The sequence below is a fragment of the Balearica regulorum genome, chromosome 15, assembly GCF_011004875.1.
Source record: "Balearica regulorum gibbericeps isolate bBalReg1 chromosome 15, bBalReg1.pri, whole genome shotgun sequence".
In the NCBI taxonomy this organism is placed as follows: Eukaryota; Metazoa; Chordata; class Aves; order Gruiformes; family Gruidae; genus Balearica; species Balearica regulorum.
The window spans coordinates 10172149-10198713 of NC_046198.1; the positions used below are offsets into that span (position 1 = coordinate 10172149).

A 26565-nucleotide genomic window follows, 5' to 3' on the forward strand; every position below is an offset into this window, starting at 1 on the left:
CGGCTTCTCACCCAGCTGCACGATGGGTGGTAACTTGCGTGTGCTTCACTGTGGGAAGTGGGTTTGAAAACTTGCTGGTAAGACATCACCACATTTGACTTTAGGGTGAGAGGAATCAAGAGTAAGTAGTGTTTTTCTTCCAGCACCCATGAGCTGATGCAAGGTGCTCTGACAGTCTCAGGGAAACTGTGAGTGCAGATGCTTGTGTGTACGGCAATGCTCTCCTCCTCGCAGATGTGGTCATATACCAAAGATCCATATCTAGGAGCTTCTTCCAGCTCCTTGAGTAAAAAAACAGGAGAAGAGACAAGGATGCTTGTTTGACTTCCCTGCAAGTGTTTTGCCCTGATGCTTCAGGTGTGACAAGAACATTGTTTTATTTTAAAAAGTGCTTTATGGATCATCTTTTCTGTATGCGCCATGCAGAAAGTCCTCTACACCAATAAGGCTTGATCTTTTTCTTGTTCACAGCAAGCTAATTCACAGTTCCATCGCTGCAAACATGGTTTAAATCAGGAATGATGCCACTGAAATTGGAGGCAGGCAGCAATGCTAGGTTTATGCTAGGACCACCAAGGCTCGCATTAGGTATAGTGAATGGGATACGTCAGTGCAAGTAAATTCAGACAGGAGCTTTGATTTTGTTGGAAATTGTGCTGGCATTTCAGCTCTAGGACTAGTAGCAAGATAGCACTAGAAGTTTGGTATGTTTTATCTAAATAAAAACTGTAAATTACATGGCAGAATTCGCTTTGCTCTGCACACAGCCTCTGTGGTGTTAATTAAATCCTCAGCTGCTTTTTTAGTGGAAGGAAGACTGAGAAAAAGAATATGAAATCAATTGTACATTTAATTAAAGTAACTCTCTTTCATTCCGATGCTTTCCCACTATATTGATGATGCAGTTGTAATGGTGAGCCACTAGGAATCGCAAAGAATTCGGTTTTACAGAAACAAAATTGACTTAACTTAGGAATTTTATGGGTAGCATTACAAAACCAGGAGCCTAAGGTGAAAGTCCAGATCTCTGCACAGAGAAGCTTTTGCTTTGTTTATACTCCTTCCTTGGAATTCCTTTGCACTGGCTGAGAACCAGTGTTTCAGATGTTTTATTGTAATGTTTTATCATTTTAATCATGCCAGATTCCTGTAGAAATCTCAGGCCAGTCCTTTGGTCACACATTGCTGCTATCCTAAGCCAAATGGGAAAAGAAGTGCAGCAGGTCTGGATGGATCCTGAGAGATGCTGTGGAGTGATGAGTACCAGGCACTATCAGAAGATTGATGTTTACTAACTTTTTGATTGACTCTCGTTTTTACACTTTCTTTCTCTGTCTTCCTGTAGGTTATAACCCTGGAAGGATGGGTTGACATCATGTATTATGTGATGGATGCACATTCTTTTTACAATTTTATATATTTTATATTGCTTATAATAGTAAGTATGAACTGTGAGATGCTCCCGTTCCTTGTTCTTGTCAGGTAAAGCTGTACCCGGGGCTTTTCAGAGAGGAGAGCCAGCTAGTGTTCAGAGTGGGAGACTTTCCTCCCGCCATAAAGCATAACCATGCAGGTTGTGATTAGTGCTGTGGGGACAGATTATTGGCTGCAACAGTCCTTTTTAGTGTCACATGTGATGCACAGTCACAGCTTGTCAAGCCATATGGTCTTCCCTCCCTCTTACTCTCCCAGTCTTGGTCTTGTCACCTTGATGTGTCCTAACTGTTGTGCCTTGGCCAAGCAACTGCTAATCAGAACAAAAGCAGAGAGGCCATAGCTTTTCTTCCTTCAGCCTCCTCAGTGTGCCAGAGGACACCTCATTTCAGTGAAGGGCCCTCAAACTATTGAACTTCACCTGAGCCCTTTAACAGTAATAATAGCAGTGCACCTTTCTGAGGTCTTACAGTGCTGTCGTTCCTAAAAACAAAATATTACTCACTGGAGGTGCTGGAGGTTGCTTTCAGAAGCTGCTGTTCCATGTTAGCAAGGTTCTTTTTTTACAATGGGCGCAACCTTTTCCAGAGGCCTGCATCTGTGGAAAAGTTAAGCATTTAAGTCAGGAGGAAAGCAAAGGTAAAAGTACCATGTAGATGTCAGGCAGGACATGGGACGGAGGCACTTCGAAGTGCTTTTGTAGCTAGATAATCTTTATATATAACCCCATCCTCGTCAACTTGGTTTTGAAGGCTTTGGGAAGTCAAACCACCACAGCTGTCACCACAAGTGGGAAAGGCACGGATCAGAGCAGTGTGAGAGTTTCCCAGTAAGGGATAGCATTCTGACGCCAGTCATTTTCAAGCCTTTAGCAATGGGCCATGCATAGGAGGGATTCACACTCCACTCTTCTGAGCCCTTCTCTACATATGGATCCTTGCAGAAAAGCCAGAAGGTGACTAATCTCCAAGTCACTTGGAGCTGGGAATGGCACCCTTGCTGCTTCTCAAACAGCATGCAGGCTGATATTACAAACTGGAGAATAGCACTGCAAACCATCTCCCAACAGCTTCCCCTGAGGATTCACCAGACAATGGTCCAGATTAAATCCATACGTTTCCTACTGAGCGCAGCACAGAGGTTTGGCCATGTAGACGGTGGCACTTTCTTGACGTCAGTCCCTTTCACGCCGAAGGGCACTGATTCTCTGATGGGAATATTTGACATTTTGCTTTGGCTGATTTATGAACCCAAGTGGTGAAAAAACAGTTTGTGGACTCAACAGCTGAGGAAAGGACGTAGCCTTAGGTCACTTCACATTCTTGTCCTTGGGACTTCATTTTGAAAACCTGGTATCACCCAAGAACACATCAACTCAACCAGACAATAAATCAGGCCTTTGCAGGAGCACTGAATCTTCTGGAGATGCATTTCTCTGTGTCAGAGAGATACAAGAGTACAAGGTCACAGATGCATGGACCCCAACTGTCCCCCTCAAAATGAGGGTGTACTATGCCAGGGTGCGAAGTGATAGAGGAAGAGACAATTTCAGTACAGCACAAATTGGACTTCAGACCGTCTTTCCTTGCAGGTTGGCCAGGTGTTTCCTAGTGATCTGTTTTGTGGTGGTAACTGATTGTCTTGTGTTTCATACGCCCTGTGTTAGTAGCAAATGTCATCACTGTTGAGGGGAGGAAAGTGGTGAAGACTATTGTTAACAGTTTTCTTTGCCATTGCCAAAATAATTTAACATGGCCTAGGAGCAAGTTTAGCAGCTCAGGCACATGTTGACATAACATTTGGTGAGCAGACCCTGAGATTTGGCATGTTTGGAAATTCTAAGAACCACACTTCAGACAGCATGTGGTGGTGAAGAGTGTGTCTTGCTTTGTAAAGTCCCTGCTAATTCTTTTCCCTGTGTTTTCTCCAGGTTGGTTCCTTCTTCATGATTAACTTGTGCCTGGTTGTGATAGCAACACAGTTTTCTGAAACAAAGCAGCGGGAGAACCAGCTGATGCAGGAGCAGCGGGCCCGTTATCTCTCCAATGACAGCACAATTGCCAGCTTCTCAGAGCCAGGTAGCTGCTATGAGGAGCTGCTCAAGTACATCTGCCACATCTTCAGGAAGGTGAAACGGCGGACAATACGCCTGTACAATAACTGGCAGAGTAAGCGCCGGAAAAAAGTTAACCCAAACAGCACCACCAATGGGCAAAGCCACCGAGGCAAAAAGCGCATCACCTCTATACACCACCTCATCCACCATCATCATCACCACCACCACCACCACTATCACATCAGCAATGGGAGCCCTCGGGGGCCACGCTCCAACCCTGAGATCTGTGACCTGGAACTCAAGGTCATGAAACCTGGAGGCCAATTGATGCTTCCTTCTCCATCACCCAACTTGCAGAGCCCTGCTCCTCCTCCAGATTCGGAGTCTGTGCACAGCATTTACCATGCAGACTGTCATGTCGAAGGACCACAAGTGAACTGTAAGTCTTCCAATGCCCCTGCAAGCATTAAGCTGACTGCTGGACTCTCCAACCATGGCAACATGAACTATCCTACCATCCTGCCTTCCCCAACTAGCAAAGCCAGTTCTGTTCCAGTTCCCAAAGGAAAGAAGAATGGCAATTCACCTGTGGCTGTGGTTAATAGTCCTGTAAATTTGGGCATGGATTCTTATGGGAAGCTGCAGCAACTGGTAGGAGAGCACGGTAAGGACAAACCTGATTTATTTTTTTTTTGTTTAGGAAAACTAAGTAAAGGGCTAATTGCTCAAGAGTCAAGGTGTCAATGATAGCCACATAGGGTGCTGAAGATGGAGGCTGTTTTGTGAATGCTATTTGAACTGAGCACTGAAGCCAGAAGTAAGACAGTTGAGGGACTGAGAGCTCTGTTCCTTCTACCCTTGTATTTGCAGTCATTGGGTAAAGCAAGATACAGGATGGTCCGGGCAGTGAGTTCAGAACTCTGCTGGAGGTATCTTTCTCATGGTTACAAAGCACATGGTTTTGAGCTCCTCTCATGTGCTTAGTGATACCCTGGAGGTTCTCCCTCTGTTCCCACCCAAGAGCAGATCTATACAGCCCCTGGAATTACATTTCTCGTGAATGACGGACCTGCTGGCTGCAGCCCTGCAGCAGAGAAGCCGCAGCTCCTGGGAGATGGTACATTGAAAGGGAAGAGCAGGTGGAAGCTGATGGAGAAGGATAAGCTATAGGAAACATAAGAAGTTTAAAACAGAGGCACTGAAAGAACTCAAAACAAACACTTCTAGAAACTCCTAGTTCTACTCTGACAGGCCCCTGAGCCTCTGAATTACTTTTTGGCAAGAAGGAGCAGAAGGTTTGGAGGAAGTCTCACGGCCACTGCAGGGTCTTTCTCTGTGCTAGTCCTCAGAGGATGCGTGCGAAGGTAGGAGTGTAGCAGAGCTACAGGTCTCAGGCTTTCCCTCTCGTCTTTCCCCATGTGCAGGATAATACAGGACTGTTACTGCAGATGTGGAGTTCCATTCAATCTGAATGAATGAGGAACATCCTGAGGACTCTTTTGTACCTTTAGTCCATCCCTGTCTGTACAGACTGCAGCCACACCAGCACTGCTAATTAGTGTAGTTTTATCTCCTTTCACATATAAATCACACACTGCTAGAGTAGTGATTACATGCAACACTTAAGTTTCTATTTTGCAAAATGCTTCCAGCCCTCATGGCTGGAGCTAAAGGCTGAAAAATAGAGTCTTAAGCACTCAAACAGTAAAAAGGCAAAAAGATCTAGCTTCTAGTTTTTCAATTTCTTTAAGCCAAACTTATGATCTGTTTTTTTCAGTGCCTGTGTTTTACAAAACTGTTTATCTGCATGTGCATGGACACAAATACTTATCCTAGTGATGTATGTGCTGAAAAAATACCAAGCCTAGCTTGGGGGGGTCACAGTAAAGGTTGCTTGCCAAATAGGTTGGTTGGCTTGTGTTTGTTAATTTTTTTTTTTAAGTGACCATACAAAAGGGTAAAGTGGATTGTTTATAGAAATTGCCTTCAGCGGACATTTCTGTACGCGTTGGAGCTTAGTAGGAGGGCAGAAGGGGGCAAGGTTAGTTGCAACGTTCTTCCGTTGTTAAGCAAGGGCTTTATATGAATCACTGGTTCATCTTTAACTATGCAAGTTAATGAAGGTTATTATGAGAATGTGTATTTACCTTGAGATAAAAGCCCAGGCTCTGCAAAAGTCTGGAACTGGGAAAGCAAGGATGAGTGGGAAGAGCTGTTGCTTGGAAGGCAATGCTCAAGTCAGAGGTTTAGTTCTTCATGCTTGAAAGGGGATTTGCTGCTGGGGTCTTCAGGAGAGGAAAGCCCCAGATCCCAGTCCCAGCTGTGACATCCCAGGGCCTTCATTGACTTAGGAGATTTTCACGTAGCCCGTGGTGGTTCTTCGAAAGCCGGAGGTTACATGGAGATGCTATTAATTATGCAATTATAGTATCCTCTTTTTACAAAGGCATTTCAGTCCAGAGGATGCCAAAATGCTTTAAACAAACCTCCTGAAATTGTTTTGTGTCTTTCAGAAGTGTGGTTATATGTAGGGGAAGGGGTGGATGCTGCAGCTTTTGGCTGGTGAGCAGCAGCTTATCTGGCAACCCAAGGAGCACGGGGGCTGGGAAGGGAAGCGAGTCGGCCGGGTCCATCTGGAGACCCTGTCACACAATGTGTCAGTGCCCAGCTCTTCCCCTCTGTGGCCCTGGCTCTTTCCAGGCCCTCCTGCCACACCAACAGGGCTGAGTCAGATTCACTTCTGCACCGCAACCATCTCTGTACAGCAGGGATGATGGATGTGTCTTCCAGGCTTCAGGAAGATCTTTAGGTGCCAAACAAGCTAGCTCCTGAGGATGTAGTTCTGCCAGGCACAGCTCCCAACTCATATTTCTCCATCCCAGTCTAAACTTATCAAAGGAGCCATGTGAAGTCCCTACCCTGTGCTCAGCAGGGAAGGTGAGGTGGGCTCAGAAACTCACCCAACCCTTCTGGTCAAACAAAGAGTTATTTCACTTAATTCTCTCTCCGCTCTTACAATTCAACAAGCAGAGTCTGTTCACTGCAAGACTTGTGCAAGGAGAGTACACAAGTGATAACTGAGAGCATTAAGGAGGCGTTAGCAGCCAGGGCACTCACAGCCCCAGCTGGAAACAAGGTTGGTGTCTGCTGGGAAAGATGCAATTGTGGGAGAGAGTATTCTCTTCCCTTCTTTTGTTGTGGAATTGAACAGCATAAAGTACAGCCTGTTCCTCCGTGTTCTCGTGCCCTGCAATGCTGCGAGGTTATTTTAGCAGGCAGCCAAGGAGACTCTGGTATTTTGAAGACATCTGCGGCGCCAGTATTTTTCATATAATTTTTAACACTTTGATAGCATTAAAAGACGTCTGGCAAGCCCACTACCTCTGCTATCTGCACTACTGTGGCTGTGCTGCCGTCTTTCCTTGTCAGACCATTCCCGATCAGAAATGCTGTGCTAACATGCAGTGCTGCACCGGTGCTGCTCACGGGTTGAGTAAGGGGGCAAATGTGTCTGATCCTCCTGGCGTCTTTGACATACTGACCAGGAGGAAGACAGCCCTCTCTTGCAAGGCTGTTCTGAAGGCCAGTGATATCCGAGTGACATTCAGGCAAGTAAAGTATCTTTTGATTTGTCACAACCCAGTTTTCAAGCTAATGGGGTGCTTTATTTCATTTGGCGCTGCCTTCTCTTTAAAGACGTCCTCAAGTGTCAGCCAGGAGTGGCTGAAATCAGCAGCATTCCTGCTGGGTGAGCTTCAAGCTCCTGGGCCCTAAGCCAGGAGCATCCACTGCCTTTTGCTTGGTCTCCCCAAAACTGATCCAAGTGTCCCCATCCAACCTCTAGACAGGGGCATGTTATGGGGGGGTGGGGGGGTGGGAACTTTCCCTTCACATTATTTCCCTGAACCTCAAGGAAGGTTTTCATTGATGCTTGAATGGCATTTTGTAGGAAGGAACCCACATTTGCAGTATTGCATTCCTGTTGGGTTTTTCCTGCCATTAATATCTGGTTCCTAAATATGAGGAAACTAGGAATTTAGTTCCTAAATAAGAGGAAATAAGATCTAGTTCCTGTTCCACCCAAATCATCCTCGTTACTCTTGTCCATATCATCTCCATATCCTGGCTCTGTGAGGGCATCCAGCATTTCTCCTCGCACCACAAAACATGTGGCAATGTGTTTGATTTTAAAACACCCTGAACACTCAGTCCTGTGCCTCAAGCAAAGAATTCACCTGAGCTTTATTAAAGGCTGAAGGAGGGATGAAGGAGACTGAAGGGACTACGTGACTCTCCAAGCTGTGATCCATGGTTTGTAGCCACCTTTGGTCCATTTCTCCCTCTCCCTCCTCATTATTAGCTAAATGGAAGCGCTATCTAAATTGGGTGTAACAGCTTGATAGCGCTCAGATCACCACTAATGATGTTAGCCTGGTCAGATATAATCAAAAATAATTTAAAGTGAGGGGTGTGCCAGTCAGTCTTACCACAGGTGCAGAGCACAAAATGGTTGCCGCACTGTGTGGAGAGACGTCCCTCGGCCCCGTGTCCGTGGAGGGGGCTAGAGTGTGGGTGTCGGGGCTTGGGGAGAGGGGAGCAGAGGGAAAAAATGAGGCAAAGTGAGAGGCGCCTGCTAAGACAGATGACTAGAAGGCTGTATTAGGGTATTGCATTTATTTGAGGAGGCAGCAGAAGCTGCCCAGCAGGGACACAAGGCTATCCGCCATGTTGAGGGTGTGAGGTGGCTCACGGTGTGTATCTCCCCTTGCAGGTCTGCGGCGGACACCCAGCCGGCTGTCAGGGCTGAGCGCGGCCTGCCCGCTGCCCAGCCCACCAGGTGGCACGCTGACCTGCGAGCTGCAGGACTGTCCCTTCTGCGCCAGCCTCCTGGAGGACCCCGAGTTCGCCTTCAGCGAGTCCGACAGCTGCGAGTCTGACAGCAATGGCGTCTATGAGTTCACCCAGGACCTGCGGCATGGCGACCACAGAGACCAGCTCCAGCAGCAGCGGGGCAGGAGGAGGAGGAAGAAGAAAAAACCCAAGGAGAGGAACAAGGTCATCCGCCTGTGGAAGGCTTTTGGTAGCAAGCTGAAGAGGATCGTGGAGAGCAAGTACTTCAACCGGGGGATTATGATAGCCATTCTCATCAACACACTGAGCATGGGCATTGAGTACCACGAGCAGGTGAGTGAAGGACTGGCCTCAAGAGCCCTGAGGGTCTGTGGTTTCAGCTGCTCACGGCATGGCGGCTTGCGTGGTGGCTTGGGGTGACTGTCGAAGCCATGACAGAGCAGGAGCAAGTGGTTTTCATGCAATTTGGGAACACTAAATGCGGCCGAGGGCCTGATCCTGCAGACATGTGATGAGCAGGAGCATCCTTCTGTGTGCAAAAAGCCTGGAAGGTGGCTGGCAGCACTGCTGAGGTGTGGAGAGTTTAAATGTGTCAGAGCCTGACTGCTTAAGTTGTTTGCTGTGAATCATTCGTATAAGTGTGAGTTGTTCTGATGGAAATACCCCTTTGGTCTGATCGTGGTGCAGAGTGGACCTTGTAGTGCAAATAACCCACGCAGAAGTTTCTTCTTTGATCCTGGACCTTTAAATAAAGACTTAAACTGTCAGGCAATGCTAAAAGCGACAAGGGGGGAAAAAAAAGTGAGTTTCTCACTGAAGGCTCCAAAACCTTTGATTTGATCTCATAGGGTGCAAGTACGTCTTTCTTTTAAGTGTTTGGAGGGAGGAAAAGATAAATCATTCTGTTCTCAGTATTAGTCTGAACATGGTGATGGCAGAAAGCAGTGCTGGCAGCTGAGGACAACTTGTCCTTGTTGTTGGCTGATGGGAGCTTGAGGGGCTGTGCGATGGGAGAGGGAGGTGAGTCATCTGAGTATCTCCAGTTGGTCACTCTGGGGAAAGCTGTGCTTTTCTGGGCTTTTCTTTCTTGGAAAAACTGGTTACTCTCAACCATTTTCTCAAAACATGCTCTGGAATTTCTCATGCTGCCTCTCTATCAGGTGTGGAAAATGCTTCCCAGTGAGGCCAGGAGATCCTCATACAGATTTTCTATGAGGTGGATGGTCAAAGGTTCATCCAGTGCTCCCCCAAAATCTCCACTGCAGAATCAGGTCCAGGTCAAGGTTATTTATAAAGCTATTCCTCCTCTTTGCCTCAGTCTGTCTGCTCAGGAGTGAGGAGAAAAGACAGACAGAGCAGTAAAGTATATCTTTTTATATATATATATATAAAGGCAAGACAAGAGACTCTGTATTTTCTTCTCCATCATTTCCCAGGATTCAGTCCTGCTCAGGACCATGGCAAACAATCCTCCAAAGTGCTGCTGCTTTGTTTTCTCTCCACTTATGTGCTTTAAGCCCCTATGTTCTATGCTATCTGAGGCACATTTTCTTTCAGAAAAGCAAGTACTCAGCTAAAGCACATGAGCCTCAGCCATGCAACAATAAATTAGTTCACACTTACAGCAGAAAGCGTCCAAACCCAGCAAAGAAATAGTTGTCGCTGTCAGCTTTCTGTCTTGTTAGTTGTTCCACAACAAATTTTAAAATTAGGAAATACACCTTGTCAGTCACCTTTGAATAGACCATTCATTCCTTGCAGTGGCTGTGTTTCTGCATGGATACTCTTTTGTGAGGCAGATACAGCTTTATCAGTCCTTGGATATTGCCTTGATGGGTGCTGAGGGAAAACCTTAGGCTGCAGTGAGAAAGCCCAGGGATCACATGGAGTCTGTCCACAATCACTCGTATAAAGGTAAATTGTGATAATTACATCCTTGCTGCTAACAAAGGAAAACCATAGCCGGCAGGTTTATATTGGATTTTGCCTTGTAAAAGATTTTTCTTTAAACCATCTCAAAGCCAATGGCAATAAAGATTCTGAAGCTTTTGGCTACGGAGCATCAGACTCCCGCCAGCTTTGCTCGCAGGCACTGCCCAGTGTGGGCCCAATAAAGAGGGAGAAATTTTGAAGTGAAAACCTGTAAAAGTTCCTCCACATGCCTGACTGCAAAGTGTCTCTGGTACGCAGTGGGGACAACGAGCCGTGGAGCTGTCAGAGCCCAGCTTGGAAACACCTCACCCAAGCACCCTCCTATCAACAGCATGACCTCCAGGGCATCGCCAGAGGCACTGTCCAAAAGTAATAGAAAATGGGTCTAGGCTCCCAGACTCTTTGGCATGAAAGTCTGGGGCTTCTGTGAACAAAGCGGGGTGATTTTAGAACCCTCAGCCCTTCTCGTGTGAGAACTGGCTGCAAGACTTGGGGTGGGGGGCTGGCTTTGTGTGGAGATAAGGAGGATATGCCTGAGCAAAGCTGTCAGGAAGCCACAGCGTGCTGTTGGGGTGGAGGGGAGGTGAGAATGGCTCGTTTGGGTATGCTATGATCCTTGCCAGGAAAAACAGTTTAATCACAGCTTTCTGGTTAGTGAGTGACAGATGCTGCCCAGTCACTCTGCACCTCTGCTTAGAGCAGGTATTACAAGGGGAGAAGGTGTGAGCCTTCCCCAGGCTGTTAACTAGGCATGAGTGTTGCCATCATCTCCCTCCATCCTCCCAAGGGCAAACCTGGAGGCCAGTCCCCAAGTATAAGGATTTAGGAGCTGCCTACAAGGATAGCTATTCTGTGGGTCTCCTTTCCTTGCTCCCACCAAGCTGTTCAGTGTCACCCAGAGAGCAGGGTTCAGAAGCTCCCTTTGGGGAGACCTCCCGTGCTCTGTGCCTGCTCACAGCAGCATGGGCAGGGGACTCCTGGGCCCTGAAGCCCTGCAGAACATCACCTGCCATGGAGACACTTGCTCTGGGTGGAACAGCTTAAGCAGGTTCCCTGGTCTTGATTCTTGCCACTTGTTTTCAGCCACTGACTGGTTTTATCAAACTAGGCTGCAATCAGTGCAGCAGCCACAGGGAAGCTCTCCTCAGACCTCACTGTCTGTAAGGAAATGCCCAATGCCTTTTCTAAAAAAATTATTAATGGCTGCTTGCTTTTCTTTTCCGGCTTCTTAGACTTCATAGTCATCAGTGGCTTTGCAAATAGATGGCCACACCATATACATTTTTGTTTCAGAGTGCTGTTCAAAGCCAAGGCATCAATCCTCTGTGTGTGTGGGAGGGGTGGAGGGTACTGATCAACATATGGCATGGAAGATAGAACAGTACTAGTCTTTGCTATATCTCGCCTTTCATCCTGGGACATGGCAGTGCTCTGTGAAGAAGTCTCACGGAGCCCTCTTGAGGCAAGCAAGCATTATTGTCCGTATCTTCTGGATGAGAAAATCGAGGGTGCAAGGTGCCAGGCTGGAGACAAAACCCAGTGGGTTACTGCTGGCCCTTATCATAGCTGCAGAGCAAGGGGTCGCGTGTGCCAGAGCAGCGCTTTGGTAGCCCCCTTTGACAAGACAGGAGGGTGGTCTGTGTCTGTACTGCCGCAGTCCCGCACCCTGCCTCCAGATGAAAGAGAGACTCGTCCATGTCCAAATCCCCTCAAGGCTTCCGTATGGTTTTTTATGGGAATTTGAAGCTCACAGCAGCCTGCTCACAGTTATTCTGGCTCCTCTTGGCTAACATAGTTGACACCACCCCATTTAATGCACATAGCCCATGTAATACCCTTTTAGGCAAGGATTGTGTCCTGTGGCTAAGGTCATGACTGCTGTAGCAGCTAGCTGACTCATGGGAGATGCTAGAACTGCTTTGTGCAGAGCTGTCCTTTAGCAGTCCTGCTCTTCTCAGAGGCAGCACAGCCAGTTTGCGGCAGGAGATCCCGGTAGCAGGAGCTGATGATGGGAAGAGAGTTTCTTTGGGACTTCAGTCATTAGCAGCAATCGAATCTGCCCGCACAGCGCATCCGCAGGGTTAACAGCCAGCTCTGTCTCCAACTGCCACGTTTTACATGGCTGGTAATTAGGAGGTTACAGGATGCTGTTAGTTAGCAGCAGCACAACTTGTATTTCAAAGGTTAATTGGCTGGTTTGGAGTTCTCCCCCCCCCGCTTTATTTATTTATTTGTCTATCTCCAGCACGAATAAGCACTCCCACAGATGAGGAAAGCCAAGTACAAAGAAGAAGGCAATCCTTGCATTAATCTTCCAGGCAATTTCAATACATGATTTTGTTATGCATTCATTGCAGCTGACAATTCTCCAGAGTATCTGAGAACGTGCCATGGCACTGCAGCAACCAAGAACGAACAGCGCACTCCAAAAGCATAACCTCTGCCATGCCTTCGGGGCAGCGGGGAAAGATGCCTGGCACAGGCAGGTCCTAGTCCAGGAGCTGTGTTTCCAAGTGCCTGTCTGCCACCGAAAGCTGATACCTTTTTGTCCCAGAGTCAGCTGCTCTGTGTGCTTCACTGACTAGTCTGAAGAAATAATTGCTACTTCTTCAGTCCGCCTCAATTCCCTAATTGTCCAGTAGAAGGACAGAGTCCTGTTCATTTGTCCAAGAGAGATGCTGGCATTGTCCCTGCAGAAGGGTGAGCTCTGAATTCATCCCTGAGGAACCTTGGTTTAAGTTGTGAGGAGAGACCCCCACTTGGCTTCCCAGAGGTATTTGCAGAAGTAGCTGTTGGTACTTGTAATGATTCCACATAAAAGGCTCAATTTACATCAAATGGCACTAGAAATGCTATTTTATATTCGCTTCTCAGAAGAGATGTACAAATTGGTATTTGTTCCAAGCTATTGCTGTTCAAAGAGCTTTTAATTGCTTTTCTGATCCCTCATCCATGGCATGTTTTGTTCAGAGCAGCTGTCTTTAGAATAGGTTGGAGCTGACCTTGGTGGGTACCCAGTGGTCCACTGCTTATCAGTGTAAGAGGAGTACTGGTTTTGTGTAGCACATTTTATTTTATTATTCTGGAGTAAAAGTAATTCTGTGTGATTTAAGGTAGCAACTAGCTTCTCTAGTGATGTTCTATTTTAGCATTTGTCAATTTTGGCTTGAAAAATTGGTTTGGTCTGGAAAGCTCAGCACTTAGAAAGCAGAGGAGAATCTTTCAGCAGTGTTTGAAGCAAATTGACTCACAACTCAAAAGGAATTTAAGCACTAAAATATTATCCTGATCTGAGATTTTCACTTAGAACTTGTTCATTCTTCCAACTTTTTGCACGATCCAATTTTAAGAACTCACACACTGGCTAGTCTTGAGGCAAACAGATTCCCTCAGCCCAGGATGTGAAAATTCAGCCCAATGTGTTTGTACTTATTGCATAAATGATGTGAGACTCATTCAGCCCTTAGCAGTCCTTTGGTTTATGGTTTGGGTTTTGTCAGCTGCATACCAAGCTGTCCCTCCCTGCTTACCATCCAAGGTCCCAGCCATAAGTGTGGGGTGGACAGCTTTCCCCATGTGCTGGTTTGGTAGGGAAGCTGCATCAGTCGAGAACACATGCTGGGTCTCCTGAGCAGAGCAACAGAAATTTGACTGATTCAACAAACACCTTGTGATAATCTGAATTCTGTCCCCACCTCTTGGGAGGGAAGAGAAGGGCTTTATCTGGACACCTTGGGAAAGAAAGGTGTTTCCCATCCTCTTTTGTGCCCCAAGATCACACCACCTTTTTAGTGTTCTCCAGATCACCTTTATCCAGGCCCCCTTTTTCGTAGACAGCCACTCTGTCAGGACATTAACAAACCTGGTGATGGTTTGGGGATGTTCTCTGCACAGTTCAGGCTGCAAGGCTTCCGATCAGAGCCAGCAGCAGCTCATACGTGGAGCATTTACACCTGGCAAGGTGTCATTCCCATGTTAGAGGGAATCAAGGGTCAGAGACAAGATAGCATGAACTGATAGCAATTGTTTGCAGTTAAAAGCCAGGTGTCCCAGCTCAGGGCTTGATCCCTGCCTGCTGGACCTTCGCAGCTTTCATGGCAAAGGGTGTAAATCATGTCCTTCCACAGGGAGCCTGCCATGAGTGGCGTTCATGGAGCCTTCGCTCTCTCTTACTCTCTTCTGTAATTTAAACTGACTCCACTGCTCTGTTTTCCTTCTGTTGGATTGTATGTTCTTGGTATATTTTTTTTTACTATATAAGGGAAAACGTACTAGAGATCCATCCATTCCTCTGCCTCTTACTAGACAGGAACAGTACCTCTCCAATGCAGAAACTGAGTGCAATAACTCATTCGAGTGTTGACATACTGAGCAGTCAGGGGAGAGTCAGGAGAACAACAGAGCTAGTCATGGCGAGAGGAGTTTGCAGTCTGATCTGGTTCCTATAGATGTGCTCATTAGTCTAGGGAATAATATTAGGATATTCCCTGTGGAACTGTAGGCACGTTTTACCACCACCGATGGTTCAGTTCCTTCCCCTCACTTACGCCATTAGTTGTTCTCTGTGGTGAGGGATTGGCCATATAAATCACATCTGCTCTCTGCCAAGATGACAGACTTCTTAAGCAGGTGATAGTAACATGCTTCCCAGCATACGCTGTTGCAGGGAGACTGGAGATCTGCACAGCGCCAGTAACGGACCCATGCTGTGTAGCCACAGTGTGCAGGACCCACCAGATGCATTTCTTTCATCTGGGTCATGCAGTGAGTCAATTGAGACAGTTGTGGTGCCCTCCAAGGCTTCTGAGACTGAATCCATGAAACCCCCATGGTTCATAAACGTACATGATGGCAACGGGTGGTTATATATAGGACGTAGACAGATTGTTTGCATTTCAACTGGCAGGTAAAATAAACCAAGTGTAATATAGCCCCAAGAATGAAAGCAGAGTGCACTTGCCAGCTGCATTTCATCACAAAACTGTGCGTAAATCACAGCCATGGGCGGCTAGCTTCAAATGTTATGCTGACAATGGCTCTAATGTGCTCCAAGGCAGGGAGGCTTGACACAGCTGGACAGCGGGGTGTTCGCTTTCTGCAGAGGGAAACTGCAATGAGAGAGGACCTGTAATGAAGAAGGTGTCTTTCACAAACAAGAAGTGTGGCATTGTATTGAGCCTGTGCCTTCCTGCTGGCTCTCAGCTGAATGCTTTTCATCTGGAAGTGGGTTTGGTGAGAAGGAGGTTGGCTTTGATCAGGTAAGCAGGCCTCGGGGTGAGCACGCTCTATGCTCCACAGCAGGTATACCTGGTAGTCCCTTGCCTGAGTGATGACAAGATTCAAGTTTGAGGAAGAGCTCGAGCATCTGGTTCATGGCAGCTGTGATCAGTGGCTCCAGAGACATCATGATGCCTGCAGGCAACTTGCAGAGCCCCAGCCGGGTCCCTCCAAGCAGCCCATGTGGCTTTGGTACTGCACATGGCAGCAGCTTACTGTCCTTCCAGCTGCCTTCAGGTAAGGCAGCTGGGCTGCAGGGACAAGAGCAGGGTTAGCAAAGAAAAGCAGAGGAGGAAATGCAAAAGACTGAGACAGCCAAACCAACCGATTGGGGCAGGAAGACGTGCTTAGGCATCATTGGCAAGGCTTGGAGAGGAACGTGCTCTGGAGTGGCGGGAAGCAAGGAGTGGCTTGGATTGTCTTGGGAGCTCTGGTCTACCAGGAACGCCATCTCCCATGTTAGTCTCTCTGTTTCTTTACAGTTCCCCAGTCTGTCTTCATCTTTTGTCGTCTTGGATTTTTTTGTTCCACAAGACAAAGATTGCATTTTGTTCTGTGTATATCACCCACCATGTGGGGCTCCTGGGCAGGGCCTGCTGGATGTTATTACAAGTAATAACAACAGTGGGAATGGGAACAGAGTACTGCACTTCTCCTGGCACCGGTTTGTATGCCTGGAGGTTGCAGGTAGACTCGGTGAAACTGAGTTTGCAGCGCAAATGCAACAGGAGTGTAACACAAGGGGATATGCAGATAAGAGGATGGAGAGGGCAGTACGTGATGGTGCTGTGCCATGGACTAACAGTGCCTGTAGATTGGTGGTTCCCAACTCTTTAGGAGGCAAAGGAAATAGTCATATTTAATTTAATGCTTTTGTGCATTTCCAACCACTCCCTGTGGATGATTGCTTTCTCTGTAGACCTGGAAAATACAGAAAAGGTTAAAAATAGATTTAACTGAGAAAATGTTAGGAAAGTGTAGAAAAGACAGTCATGCCACACCTGAGAGCAAAGTCAGGTTAGTATCTGGCAGTACATACAAAATGATGGCAACTTAGTCTGAAAGCTCTGGGTGGAGATTCAGTGGTATTGCTAAGGTGTCCTATATGCTGCCCTTCTCTGGGTACCGCAGTGGTGAGAGGCAGAGCCGGCTGTCCCCATCAGCAGGCAAAGGATTAAAGATGCTCAGGGTAGCAGTCAATCTCCTTACATCAGAGGAGAAGAACCAGTGCAGGGAAATAAACAGGTATGTTTACTGCTGCTGCCAACCTGAATCATGAATTTTCCTCAGCTTTTAACCAGAGTTCTCCAGCTGGGACAGTGAGATTTTCCAGAATTATGAATGAAGCTTTAAATGTCTCCTTGAAACCTCCTTCTGGATCTTTTGTTACAAGATCAGGATGCTTTTTTATAAATGGTTTTGAGAGGTAGGGGGAGAGAGCTCCATCTGAAAGGAGTGAGACTATTACTCGAAAATGAGGGAGATTTGGCATGCCTACATGCATTCTTTTAAAGCTCTATTTTTGTTTGCTCTGTCTGGTTTACAGCCTTAAAGACAGCCTGAGTCCCAGTTTGGGAAAAACACTCTGTGCACAGGGCTTGTACCATCAGTAGTAAAGCTTGCTAGAGCAGGGACTGCCACCAAGGAGCACGGGGCAGGAAGACCGCTTGGCTTCTTTCCCCCAACAAAGGCGTTTCTCAGGAGTTTCCTCTCCTGTCTGATGCCAGCACAAATTAATACTCCTCTCTCCCTGTCCTGTCCTTGTCCAATGCACAGACAAATCCAACGCTTTTTACTATAGTGCCTCTGGAGAAAGCAGCAGAAAGAGAAGTCATTTATTTTATAGACTCCAAAGGGAATTGAATTTGCTACAGACAGATGGATCCTGTAGTTCTCTGGCTCTTGGCATGACTATACATGGACTTGTCTGTGCTTTAAAGTTAGTTTGGATTGAGGTGGTTTATGAAGCCAGAGCGTGCTGGCTGCTTCTATGATCTCTACCTGGAGCTTGATGATGGGACCAGGGGAACAAAGCCCTGTCTCTGTGTTCTCTAGGTGTGCCTTGTTCTCAGAGCTATCCAGAATCTAGGCAGAAACTTCACAGCTCCAACCTGCCCCAAATCCAATCAATAAGAGGAAATAAATCGAACCACAGGGAGTTGCTGAATATGGGAGAGAATCAGAGTTTTCCTTTTGTTTGTGAAGGGTTCAGAAGCAAAACAGTAACTGTGTCAGTGTTGTTCATCCGCAAACAGTTTAAAGTCATTTGTGTAAATTAGTTTCAGCCAGAGAGTCTGAAAGCAGCATGGGTTGCCGGGCAATTATCTCCTTGCGAATGGCCTGTGTTGTGGGGGCCATGTTGCAGAAGATCTCTCACTTGTGCTAAGGTCTCTTGAAGCTGCCAAAACAAGAGATCAGCATCTTGAATGTCTTTAAAGCAGAACTACTAATACGGTACGTTGGAGTGCTGGCAGGTATCAGCTGATATGCGTGCCAAAGTACAAGGGACTGAACTGCAGAGCGTGGAAGTGCAGGGGGATTAAATGCCAGAAATCTCAGTTTATGCTGAAGATGATTAGGAGCTGTGAATGCCTCTGAAAGCCCTTTTTCAAAGATATCCAAAAGAGCATTGCTGGTCCTCTTCTTGTTTTCCGCGCTTCTTTCCCTAGCTGTGTCCCCTCTTTAGGGTGCCGCTGGGATCTCCTATGGTTCAGGCTGGAACGATGTTATTTACATCCCTTCCTTCCCACTGGCAGAGTACCAGCATATACAGACACCCCACAAAGTAGCAGGAGTAGTGTGGGGAGTTTGATGGCTGAGGATGTGCCTCTGCTTCTTCCTTTCTCATGCACAGAATCTCCCTGTTCCTGAGACTGTTTAACCTGTGAGTGATGGACGGGCAGGCTGAGACCAACAGATACTGACCCTGCAGCTAACAGTGGAGCGGATGTTTCCCACCTGAGCTTGCAGAAGTCCTTTTGTGTTTCAGAAATGTTTTAATGCTATGGGTTTCCTCCCACTCCTTCCACCCCTCCCCCGCCTTTGCTGGTTGGTGTGTAATAGCAGAGGGTTTCATACATATTTTATTTTTTAACTATAGCTTGAAATCTGAATGCTGTATTTATGGCTGCAGCTGTCACTCCTCTGAAAACATGCAGAGAAATGAAGGTTAACAAGTTTGGGCTGTCAGGAAAGCATGTAAAACAGCACTGCAGAAGACTTTGTGTCATCACACCAGAGTGAATAACAGATATTTTCTGAGGTTCTCCAGTCCAGGGTTATTTATCATCATCTGAAGCAAATAGTTTTCTAATTGTATATCCTTGTTTGAAATTCTCAAAACCCCAAATCAAATTCTTTTCCCTTGTACAATGTACACAGAAAGTACGGGATACAGAGCCTGAGGGGGTGGTTTAATAGTTTAAGAATCAGGTTGGCACTAGCCAGACTTGATGCAGCCATATGTTCAAATCCCAGGGGTGACCACTCACCAGGAGGTAGACAATGCTCCATCCCATTTATTGTGTGTTCACTTAAAAACAGATGTCCCGATTACCGTGGCTGAAGGAAGAGATACTCTGCCTCTCTTCCAAAGAGCAAGGGCACATCGTGCTGTTCAGTCATCGTCCCCCGCCACATTTGCACTATTTCTGTGTGCTTCCTTACTCCTGTGTGTGCGGTCTGAAGTTTGAAGCCCTGGCTGGTTAATTGGAATGGAGATTTGCTTAAGTAAGACAAAATGGGTTTTGGCCTCTTTTTTAAACAGCACTTTGGTTTGAAAACTACCAAATACACTTGGGAATAGTGTACTTGGTATAGAAGGTCTTGTTATACCCTTAGGGCTTGTGACTTTGTCTCTCTAGGGTCACTGCGCTAAAGTTTTGGCTCTGTGTGGCTCCAGGTAGTTGTGTCAACACAAGACGTGACGTTTCAGCCCTGCCTATGGACCCTTCTGCCTCCGACTTGGTGCCTGGGAAAAGCAGAGCAGAGCTAAACTGAGACCTAGCATGGGTGTTGAGGGAATTGGGCGCTGGTGCAGACCAGAGCTCTGATCCAGCAGGACCATATGGATGGGATGTAAAAGTTCTGTCTAACGATGCAAATGGTGAAGCCATCAGAATTGATGGGGCTGGGGTGTGGGAGAGTTCAAACATATTTCTAGTAATTGCATCCTTCCTGTTGTGTGTTGTTTTTGTTTCTAAGACTCTAAAATAGACTGTGTAGGAAGTTGCAAGATTTGGACTCCTCTGCCCAATTTTGCAGATTAAGGAGATAGAGCTGCTCTGAGAGGCAGCCAAACGCAGCTCCAATGCTCTTCTGAGAAACCTCTTAATGCATGAGGATCGCTTCTGCCTTGCAAATGCTCACGTCCCCCCCTCTCCCTATCACGTTCACACCATAAGGAAATCAGGCAGGCTGTCCTCTCCTGTATTAATGCCCCATTGCCTGCAGTTAATTAAACTCCACATGATACTCAATGCAGCGTGTCAGTTTGGTTAACGTCTGTCAGCCAAAGTGGTAACTTAGCGCCATTATCTGCGGCTCTGAGTAAGCAGTCGTGTTCTGGGTCTCAAATTCACTCCTCACGCTCCTCTCGACCAGCGTTTGCTGCTCACCCAAGTTTTTGCCACACCAAATTGGGCACGCAGAAGGTGTCGTTCCATTTTTTTAGCATCTCCATAGAAACCACTTTGGAATTGTAGACTGCAGGGCTTGTGCAAATTTAAAAAGAAACTAATGTGATGGTTCAGTTCGATCAGGTTTCAGACTGCTGGTTGCTTGGAAAGAGTGTGTGTTCCAATGATAAAGTTGAGAAGAAAAGCAGCAGAAGTTCTCAAAGGCAGAGATGCAGCAATTTTCTGCTATATGAGCCCAGGATAAAGCTTTTATGATAGCACAAAGTTTATCTGAAGATTGTTTGGAGGGAGACACAGACGCGTTTTTTACTCTACCACAGAAATCTAGGTAAATTTCTTGCCTAGGAGGATACCTGTTTATGTGCAAAGCTGCTTTTTTATGTGCAAGCTCACTTCTTCACCTTTTTAACACAACTGCCTCTCTGACTGACCTCTCAAAAGGTTTAAACGCATATAGATTAACGTACTTTTGATGTTTGGGCTAATGAAGTCCTCTGCCTCCTTTGCTTAATTTTCTAGTTTATAGGTAGAGGCTCAGCACTGCTCAGGAGTAGCCAGGATTGGACCTAGAGTCGGTTTGCACCTGACTAATAGAAAAGTTAATTTTGGGTTGTGTAGCAGAGAGGCAGGTGTGAACAGAGGATGCTTCTCTGTAGTAATTTGTGCTTCTCTATCTCTAGCACAACCACCTAAGGCAACTTTTAGAAATAAAAAAACATCATTACACAGCAAAAGAGGAAACTCCTTGCTGTGCTCAGATGTCCAAAGGTCGCAGTGGTTTAGCAGCACCAGTCCAGGTCCACGGTCACCAAGGCAATAGCTCATTGCCATGGAAACACTCGCCACCTTCTCAAGCGAGAGCATTTGAGCAAGTCCTGATGTTTAGCAAATAATTGCTTGAGATCCACTGTGTATCCCACCCCTCGATACATTTGGGGACTAAGAAATACAATACTTTGACAGCTTTCACTGTGATCTATCCGTTTTGGAAATCCATGAGGAGGATTTCCATCAGGGCAGAAACATTTGTGAGCTCAGTTTCTTTCTCAAGGGCTCACCAGTTGCACATGGTTGTTTTAGCTTTGCTAGTTTATTAAAGCCACTATGCTGGAGACTGCATCTAAATTCTTTCACTCCCACTCTTCAAATAAAACCTTGTGTTGGCTGTTTCATATGAAAACTGACATAGCTGTTTGAAGGATATGGATCAATTTGGCTTATTCTTGGGATTGCCTCTTCAGCAAGGGATGGTTGGTCCTGCTCCGAGAGAGCTGGATCAAAGCCCTGGTGCGGCTGGCGTAGCTGTGAGGTCTGGTTAGAGCAGAGGGTTGGAGCAGCCCTTCCTGTGCAGTTGTTTGTGGGTCTTGCTGCAGGAGAAGCATTGCTTCTGCTAGTCAGAGCTATGGCAGGGATGTGAAAAGCTGTCAGGAAGAAAACTTGAATGTGGCATAGAATCATTTAGGTTGGAAAGGACCTTTAAGATCATGAAGTCCAACTGTTAACCTAGCACTACCAAGTCCATCACTAAGCCATGTCCCTAAGCCCCACATCTACACATCTTTTAAATATCTCCAGGGATGGTGACTCAGCCACTTCCCTGGGCAGCCTGTTCCAGTGCTTGACAACCCTTTCGGTGAAGAAATTTTTCCTAATATCCAATCTAAAGGAAGGTTGCAAATGAAATACTTTTCTGCTTGTTCATTTGTTTGAGCTGTCACTGTCTGACAGGTTTTCCCCAAGTGAATGCATGATGTGGGCAGCGGGTTGGCAGAACCAGGTAATTCAGTGGGGCTGTGGAGTGCTGACATGGGGGAGCAGGCAGTGCAGCGAGCCAGAGCTCATCTCCTCTGCCTGGAGAGGTTCTCCTGACTTGGTTCCCCCACACAGCGTGGATTCAGGATGGGGGCATCGTGGCAAGGCAGCACAGAGGATAGCATGGCCCATGCAGAGCACGAGGGCCAGGCACAGCCTGGTGTCACATGGGAGGAGGAAGGGAAAGGGCTACCTGGCCCTTCACCCAAACTGGGCATCTTCCGTAGAGAAATTGCTGCAAGATGATAAATCAGGAGGCGTGTGCTGCCTCTTTTACCTTTGCTTTTCTCTGCCTTGCAGCTCCCCTTGAAATGACAGCAGTGCATAATTGCATTGCTTTGGCGTTCACGGCATCAGTGCTGATGATATGAGAGGTGTTATTATTGTTGCCATTAGCAGTGTAATTAGTGTTAGCATAACAGTCTCCTTTGCCCAGCGCACCAAGGCTGAACTAACAACCTCCAAAACCAAATACATCTACTCCACCAGCTTGGGGAGAGAGTCTCTACTCTCAGGTGTTCAGCAATCCTACATCTTCTGCAGCTTGACATTGCAGCCTCGTAGTAGTAGTGAATTACAATAATTTTAATTAGCACTACTGTTATTAGGGCTAATATAATAGAATTTCATTATTTTAGCAGTGATTTTATTTCATTACATAAAATCAGAATGACTAAACTTTTTCTGAATCATTTTGTTCCTGTAACAATAGAAACATACTGCATATCCAGGGCATGCTTGGAGGTGAGGCATATTTCATGCAAAAGGAATGAGAAAAATGGAATGGAAAGTCATCTCCTCATTTTTAAGTCCTGTTTTCCAGATTTTTGTAGTCTCCCCCCCAATATTAGATGTAAATATTATAAGAGAAACACATTGCAAAGCCAGCACAGTTATTTTCTGTGAATTTTGTTCCTTGGTCATCTCTGAATATTGGTGGTGGTTTAATATAATTTCATTTCACTGGGGTTTTTTTGTCAAGAAGGTGAAAATGTGGAAGTGTTGGGCCACCTCCAAACTCAGTGGCAGTTCCACTGAAATCAAGGAATTCTGCCAGGTGAAAATCCAATAGCTATCTGTAAGATACAAACAGCTGATGTGAGGAGGAACAAAGAGTTGCTGAGCTCTCTTGCTGGTTTGTGCTCACATTCAGTAATTCCAGGCTTTCACTTCCTGCAGTGTCCAAGTGATGCGACCACGCTGAAGGACAGCTCTGGTAGTTCCTTTCTGACCTCTTGTGTCCTTTCTTGCCTTAGCAAAACAAAATGCTGTTGTCTCAAGGAGCAAGAGGGATGATGGTGATTGTAGTCGTTATTTTTTAAATTTCTGAGTTGGAATTGTCTGTATTGCGCACGTGCAAAAGCTAAATTGGGGCAGTGAGCTCCCAGGAGTGGCTCATTCCCATGTCTCCAGCAGAAATGATGGTGGTGTGTTGCTCACCACTGTCTGCCTGCTTTAATGCAGACCATTATCGAAGACACACCTGAAAGATCAGGACCCAGAAGCCTTCCTTGCCAGTTGTAATAGCACATGCTGCAGGCTGCTGGCAAATACAGATGCTGGGTTTGTACCTTTTTGTCTTTGCTTTTTCTTTTTGATCATTGTGGATGGTTTTAATTGCCACTTTACTCTGATGCTCATGGCTAAGAAGAATGTATCAATAATTCACTTGCAAGAACAGCATGGCAGCTCTAAAGTTCCCATCTGCCTGCTTTGGCTGCAGGCTAGAGCACCCTGAGCTGTTCGCAGCATTGTGTTCTCAGGGACAAAAACAAGCTTGTAACGATTGCTTGGGTTGCTAGGTTTGCTGAAGGGGAGGAAAGGTGAATTTCCCCTGAATTTGTTCTCTGGCTCCTACTGTATCTTTGATGCAGAGCAGAGAGGAGTTGCTGCCTGTATTACAGATGTGGGTTTGCAGATAATCATTTCCATGCTGATGAAGCTTTTGAATTTTAAGTTCTTGATAAGTGTTTCTGGAAGCTGCAGAGAAACTGAGCCTGTACCAAGTACAATCCTGTCTTGGAGGACAAAAGGGCTAGAGGTTCCCCCAGCAGGATGTCCCTGTGGGTAGGCCTTCCTCAGCTTAGGAGAAAAGTGGTAAGATGTAGCTACCCACCATACCAGTGGCTTGGATCCTAATAACCCAAGAGATCATTTCAGTCCAGTGTCCCAAAAATGACAGTAGATAGAGCTCATCTCACCTAGGCCATCCTCTTGCTCTAAGGCAGGGTCAACTCTTCCTATATCAAGGTCGTAAGTGATTTCATATCTTTTAAGACAACCCCAGAACGTAAATATCCTTGGTTAATTGAAAGTCTCTGCACATCCCAAAGGGAAGCCCACAAAGAACTGCCTGTGCTCAAATGTCTGATACATGTTCAGGACCACGTGAGAAACTAGACATTTAGTCTAGGAGTTAGGAAAAGGGTTGGGGAGTCCTGAGAGCATCTCATTGTAGACACTGAACCTTCCCTTGGTGACCCAAGAATGAAGGCTGAAGTAGGCAACACCCTGTTGTTCTGTAAGATACACCACCAAATTTTCTCCTGATGTCCACCCAATGTTTTTTCTTCTTCTACCCCAAGGTTCTTCAACCTCTGTAGAAAAGCTCTTCTAATCTTCTTCATCTTTCCTTCTTCCACTCAGCACTCAGAGGTCAATTACAGCAGATTGCTCAAATTTTTCTGAAGCATTATCCTTTCCTTGAACTTATTTCCTCATCAGGCCACTTCAGCTTCCTTTCCTTAAGCTTAAAAGATGACTAAGTCAAGGTCTTTGACAGATATAGACTAAACATACTGCCCATTTTGTTCTTCCCATCAGCAGTCCCTCTATTGTGTTTTCTTGATGTGCCTCATCTCCTAATACCAGTACACAGCCTGCAAATCACCAATGTGCATTTTTCAAAGGGACTATCCATAAAGGTCTATTAGCAAGGGATGAGTAATGGTTTGACAAAATAGATTTAAGTGGCCCCTTCTGAATCATCTTGGCAGTAATAGAGAGAGTGTGTCCATTTTTTGATTAAATATTTCCAGTGCCATTAGCTTGGGTGAAGTAAACAACTTCTATTGAGTTTGCCTGCTAATGACAACCCAAAGGCCTTTGATCTCTCTGTTATCAGACAGTAAGCCTGTTGCATGTGGATAAAGATCATATAATCATTGCTAAAGGTGCCTCTTGCAGTACAATCAAAGAGTTTGGAAATGGTTCTTTATTCTCTCGACGTTCATGCTCCTGTCACCTTTAATGGACGTGGTCAGAGCCGCCTGCGATGGGCATCCTGTCACCTCTGTGCATAGTCAGAAATACACAATTGTAGTTTGGCTGCAAGATTTTAGCAAAGAAAATCAACAATTAACCTTGATTTCTTGTCATTTTTGTCTGAAAGGGGCTGTAGCATATTTCCATGTTCTTTGTGTCTATCCTTTTGTAGCATGTGATTCTATGATTCTGTGTCTCACAATATCATATGCTTTTTCTTAAAATCTCCAGCGCCTGGGATCTTGTGATTCAGTTCACATCTAAAAGGAAAAGGTAGACCCTAGCTCTTCTTTCTGTTAATGGTATGGAATACAAGATATTTACAGCCTAAATATAAGAAGAAAAAAAAAATCAGTATGAATGATGCATTATTTTTTAACAATGTATGCTTTGTGATTAGTCAGCAAAGCTGATTTCAGCCATTAGGCTGATGATTTTTGACCAGTTGTTGTTGACTTCAGCACAGACAGTGGTCAGGGACAAAAAGTTTTTCAATGGGCAAGAATTGTGTGAATATAATTCCTTATGTGAGCATAATATTTTATGGCAAGGGATAAGCCAAATATATTGGATGAGAATCAACACAGGCCTTGCTAAGAGACGTCACGCCTCACGGATCTGCTGGTTCTTTGAAGGACTCAACCAGCATATGGATGGGAATGATTCAGTCTGTATAATTTCCTTGGATTTTTGCCAGAGGCTCTTAAAGGAACTAAGCTGATGTGAGGTGGGATGGCAGTCTGCTTGTGGAGAGAAGCCTGCTCATATTTAACAGCTGCTTAAGAGAAGAGGGAAGGGGTACAAGTCACAGGTCCATTTCTGAAATACTGGGAAGTTGCCAGAGGCATCTCCTGATGCGCTGTGGGACACGTGCTGTCCTGCGTACTCCTGAACGATGCTCCAGTCACAGCATTGCTGAGAGCGAAGGGGTGGTCGTGGCTCCCCTTGGCACCAAGCTCGGTCTGAACAGGCGCTTCCTTGCTTGCACCCAGCACTGGAGGAATGATTAGGCATTCACTGTCCTCAGTTCAGGCATATTTCCATTTTTCTTCTTTTTCAATGAAACTAATCAGTGTATTAGTACTGACAGAGATGACCAGTTCGCAGAGTCCACACTCGAGCATCTCTCCCCAGGTGAGTTATTACAGTGGTCTTGGTGTATTGCTGGAGGCATTCGTTCTTGGTTGTTATCTGGAGAGTTGGCTCCTTCCTCCTGAGATTTCTTATTTAATGACAACATGAGAAGTTCTGGCCTTGTTTGGGGAGTTATTTTATAGGGTGAGGGTGAGTTTTTTTCATTTT

At 46.0% G+C, this 26565-nt stretch overlaps 1 protein-coding gene across 3 annotated transcripts in view; it reads left to right on the top strand.

Annotated features, from left to right (window-relative positions):
- The window catches only part of CACNA1H (calcium voltage-gated channel subunit alpha1 H), a 253542-nt gene that overhangs the window by 162184 nt on the left and 64793 nt on the right, over positions 1–26565 (top strand). For all 3 annotated transcript variants that reach the window (XM_075768013.1, XM_075768012.1, XM_075768014.1), the window contains exons 8-10: positions 1346–1438; positions 3365–4154; positions 8262–8674. In XM_075768013.1, the coding sequence (XP_075624128.1) occupies positions 1346–1438; positions 3365–4154; positions 8262–8674 (1296 nt within the window). The remainder of the gene's footprint in view (positions 1–1345; positions 1439–3364; positions 4155–8261; positions 8675–26565) is intronic.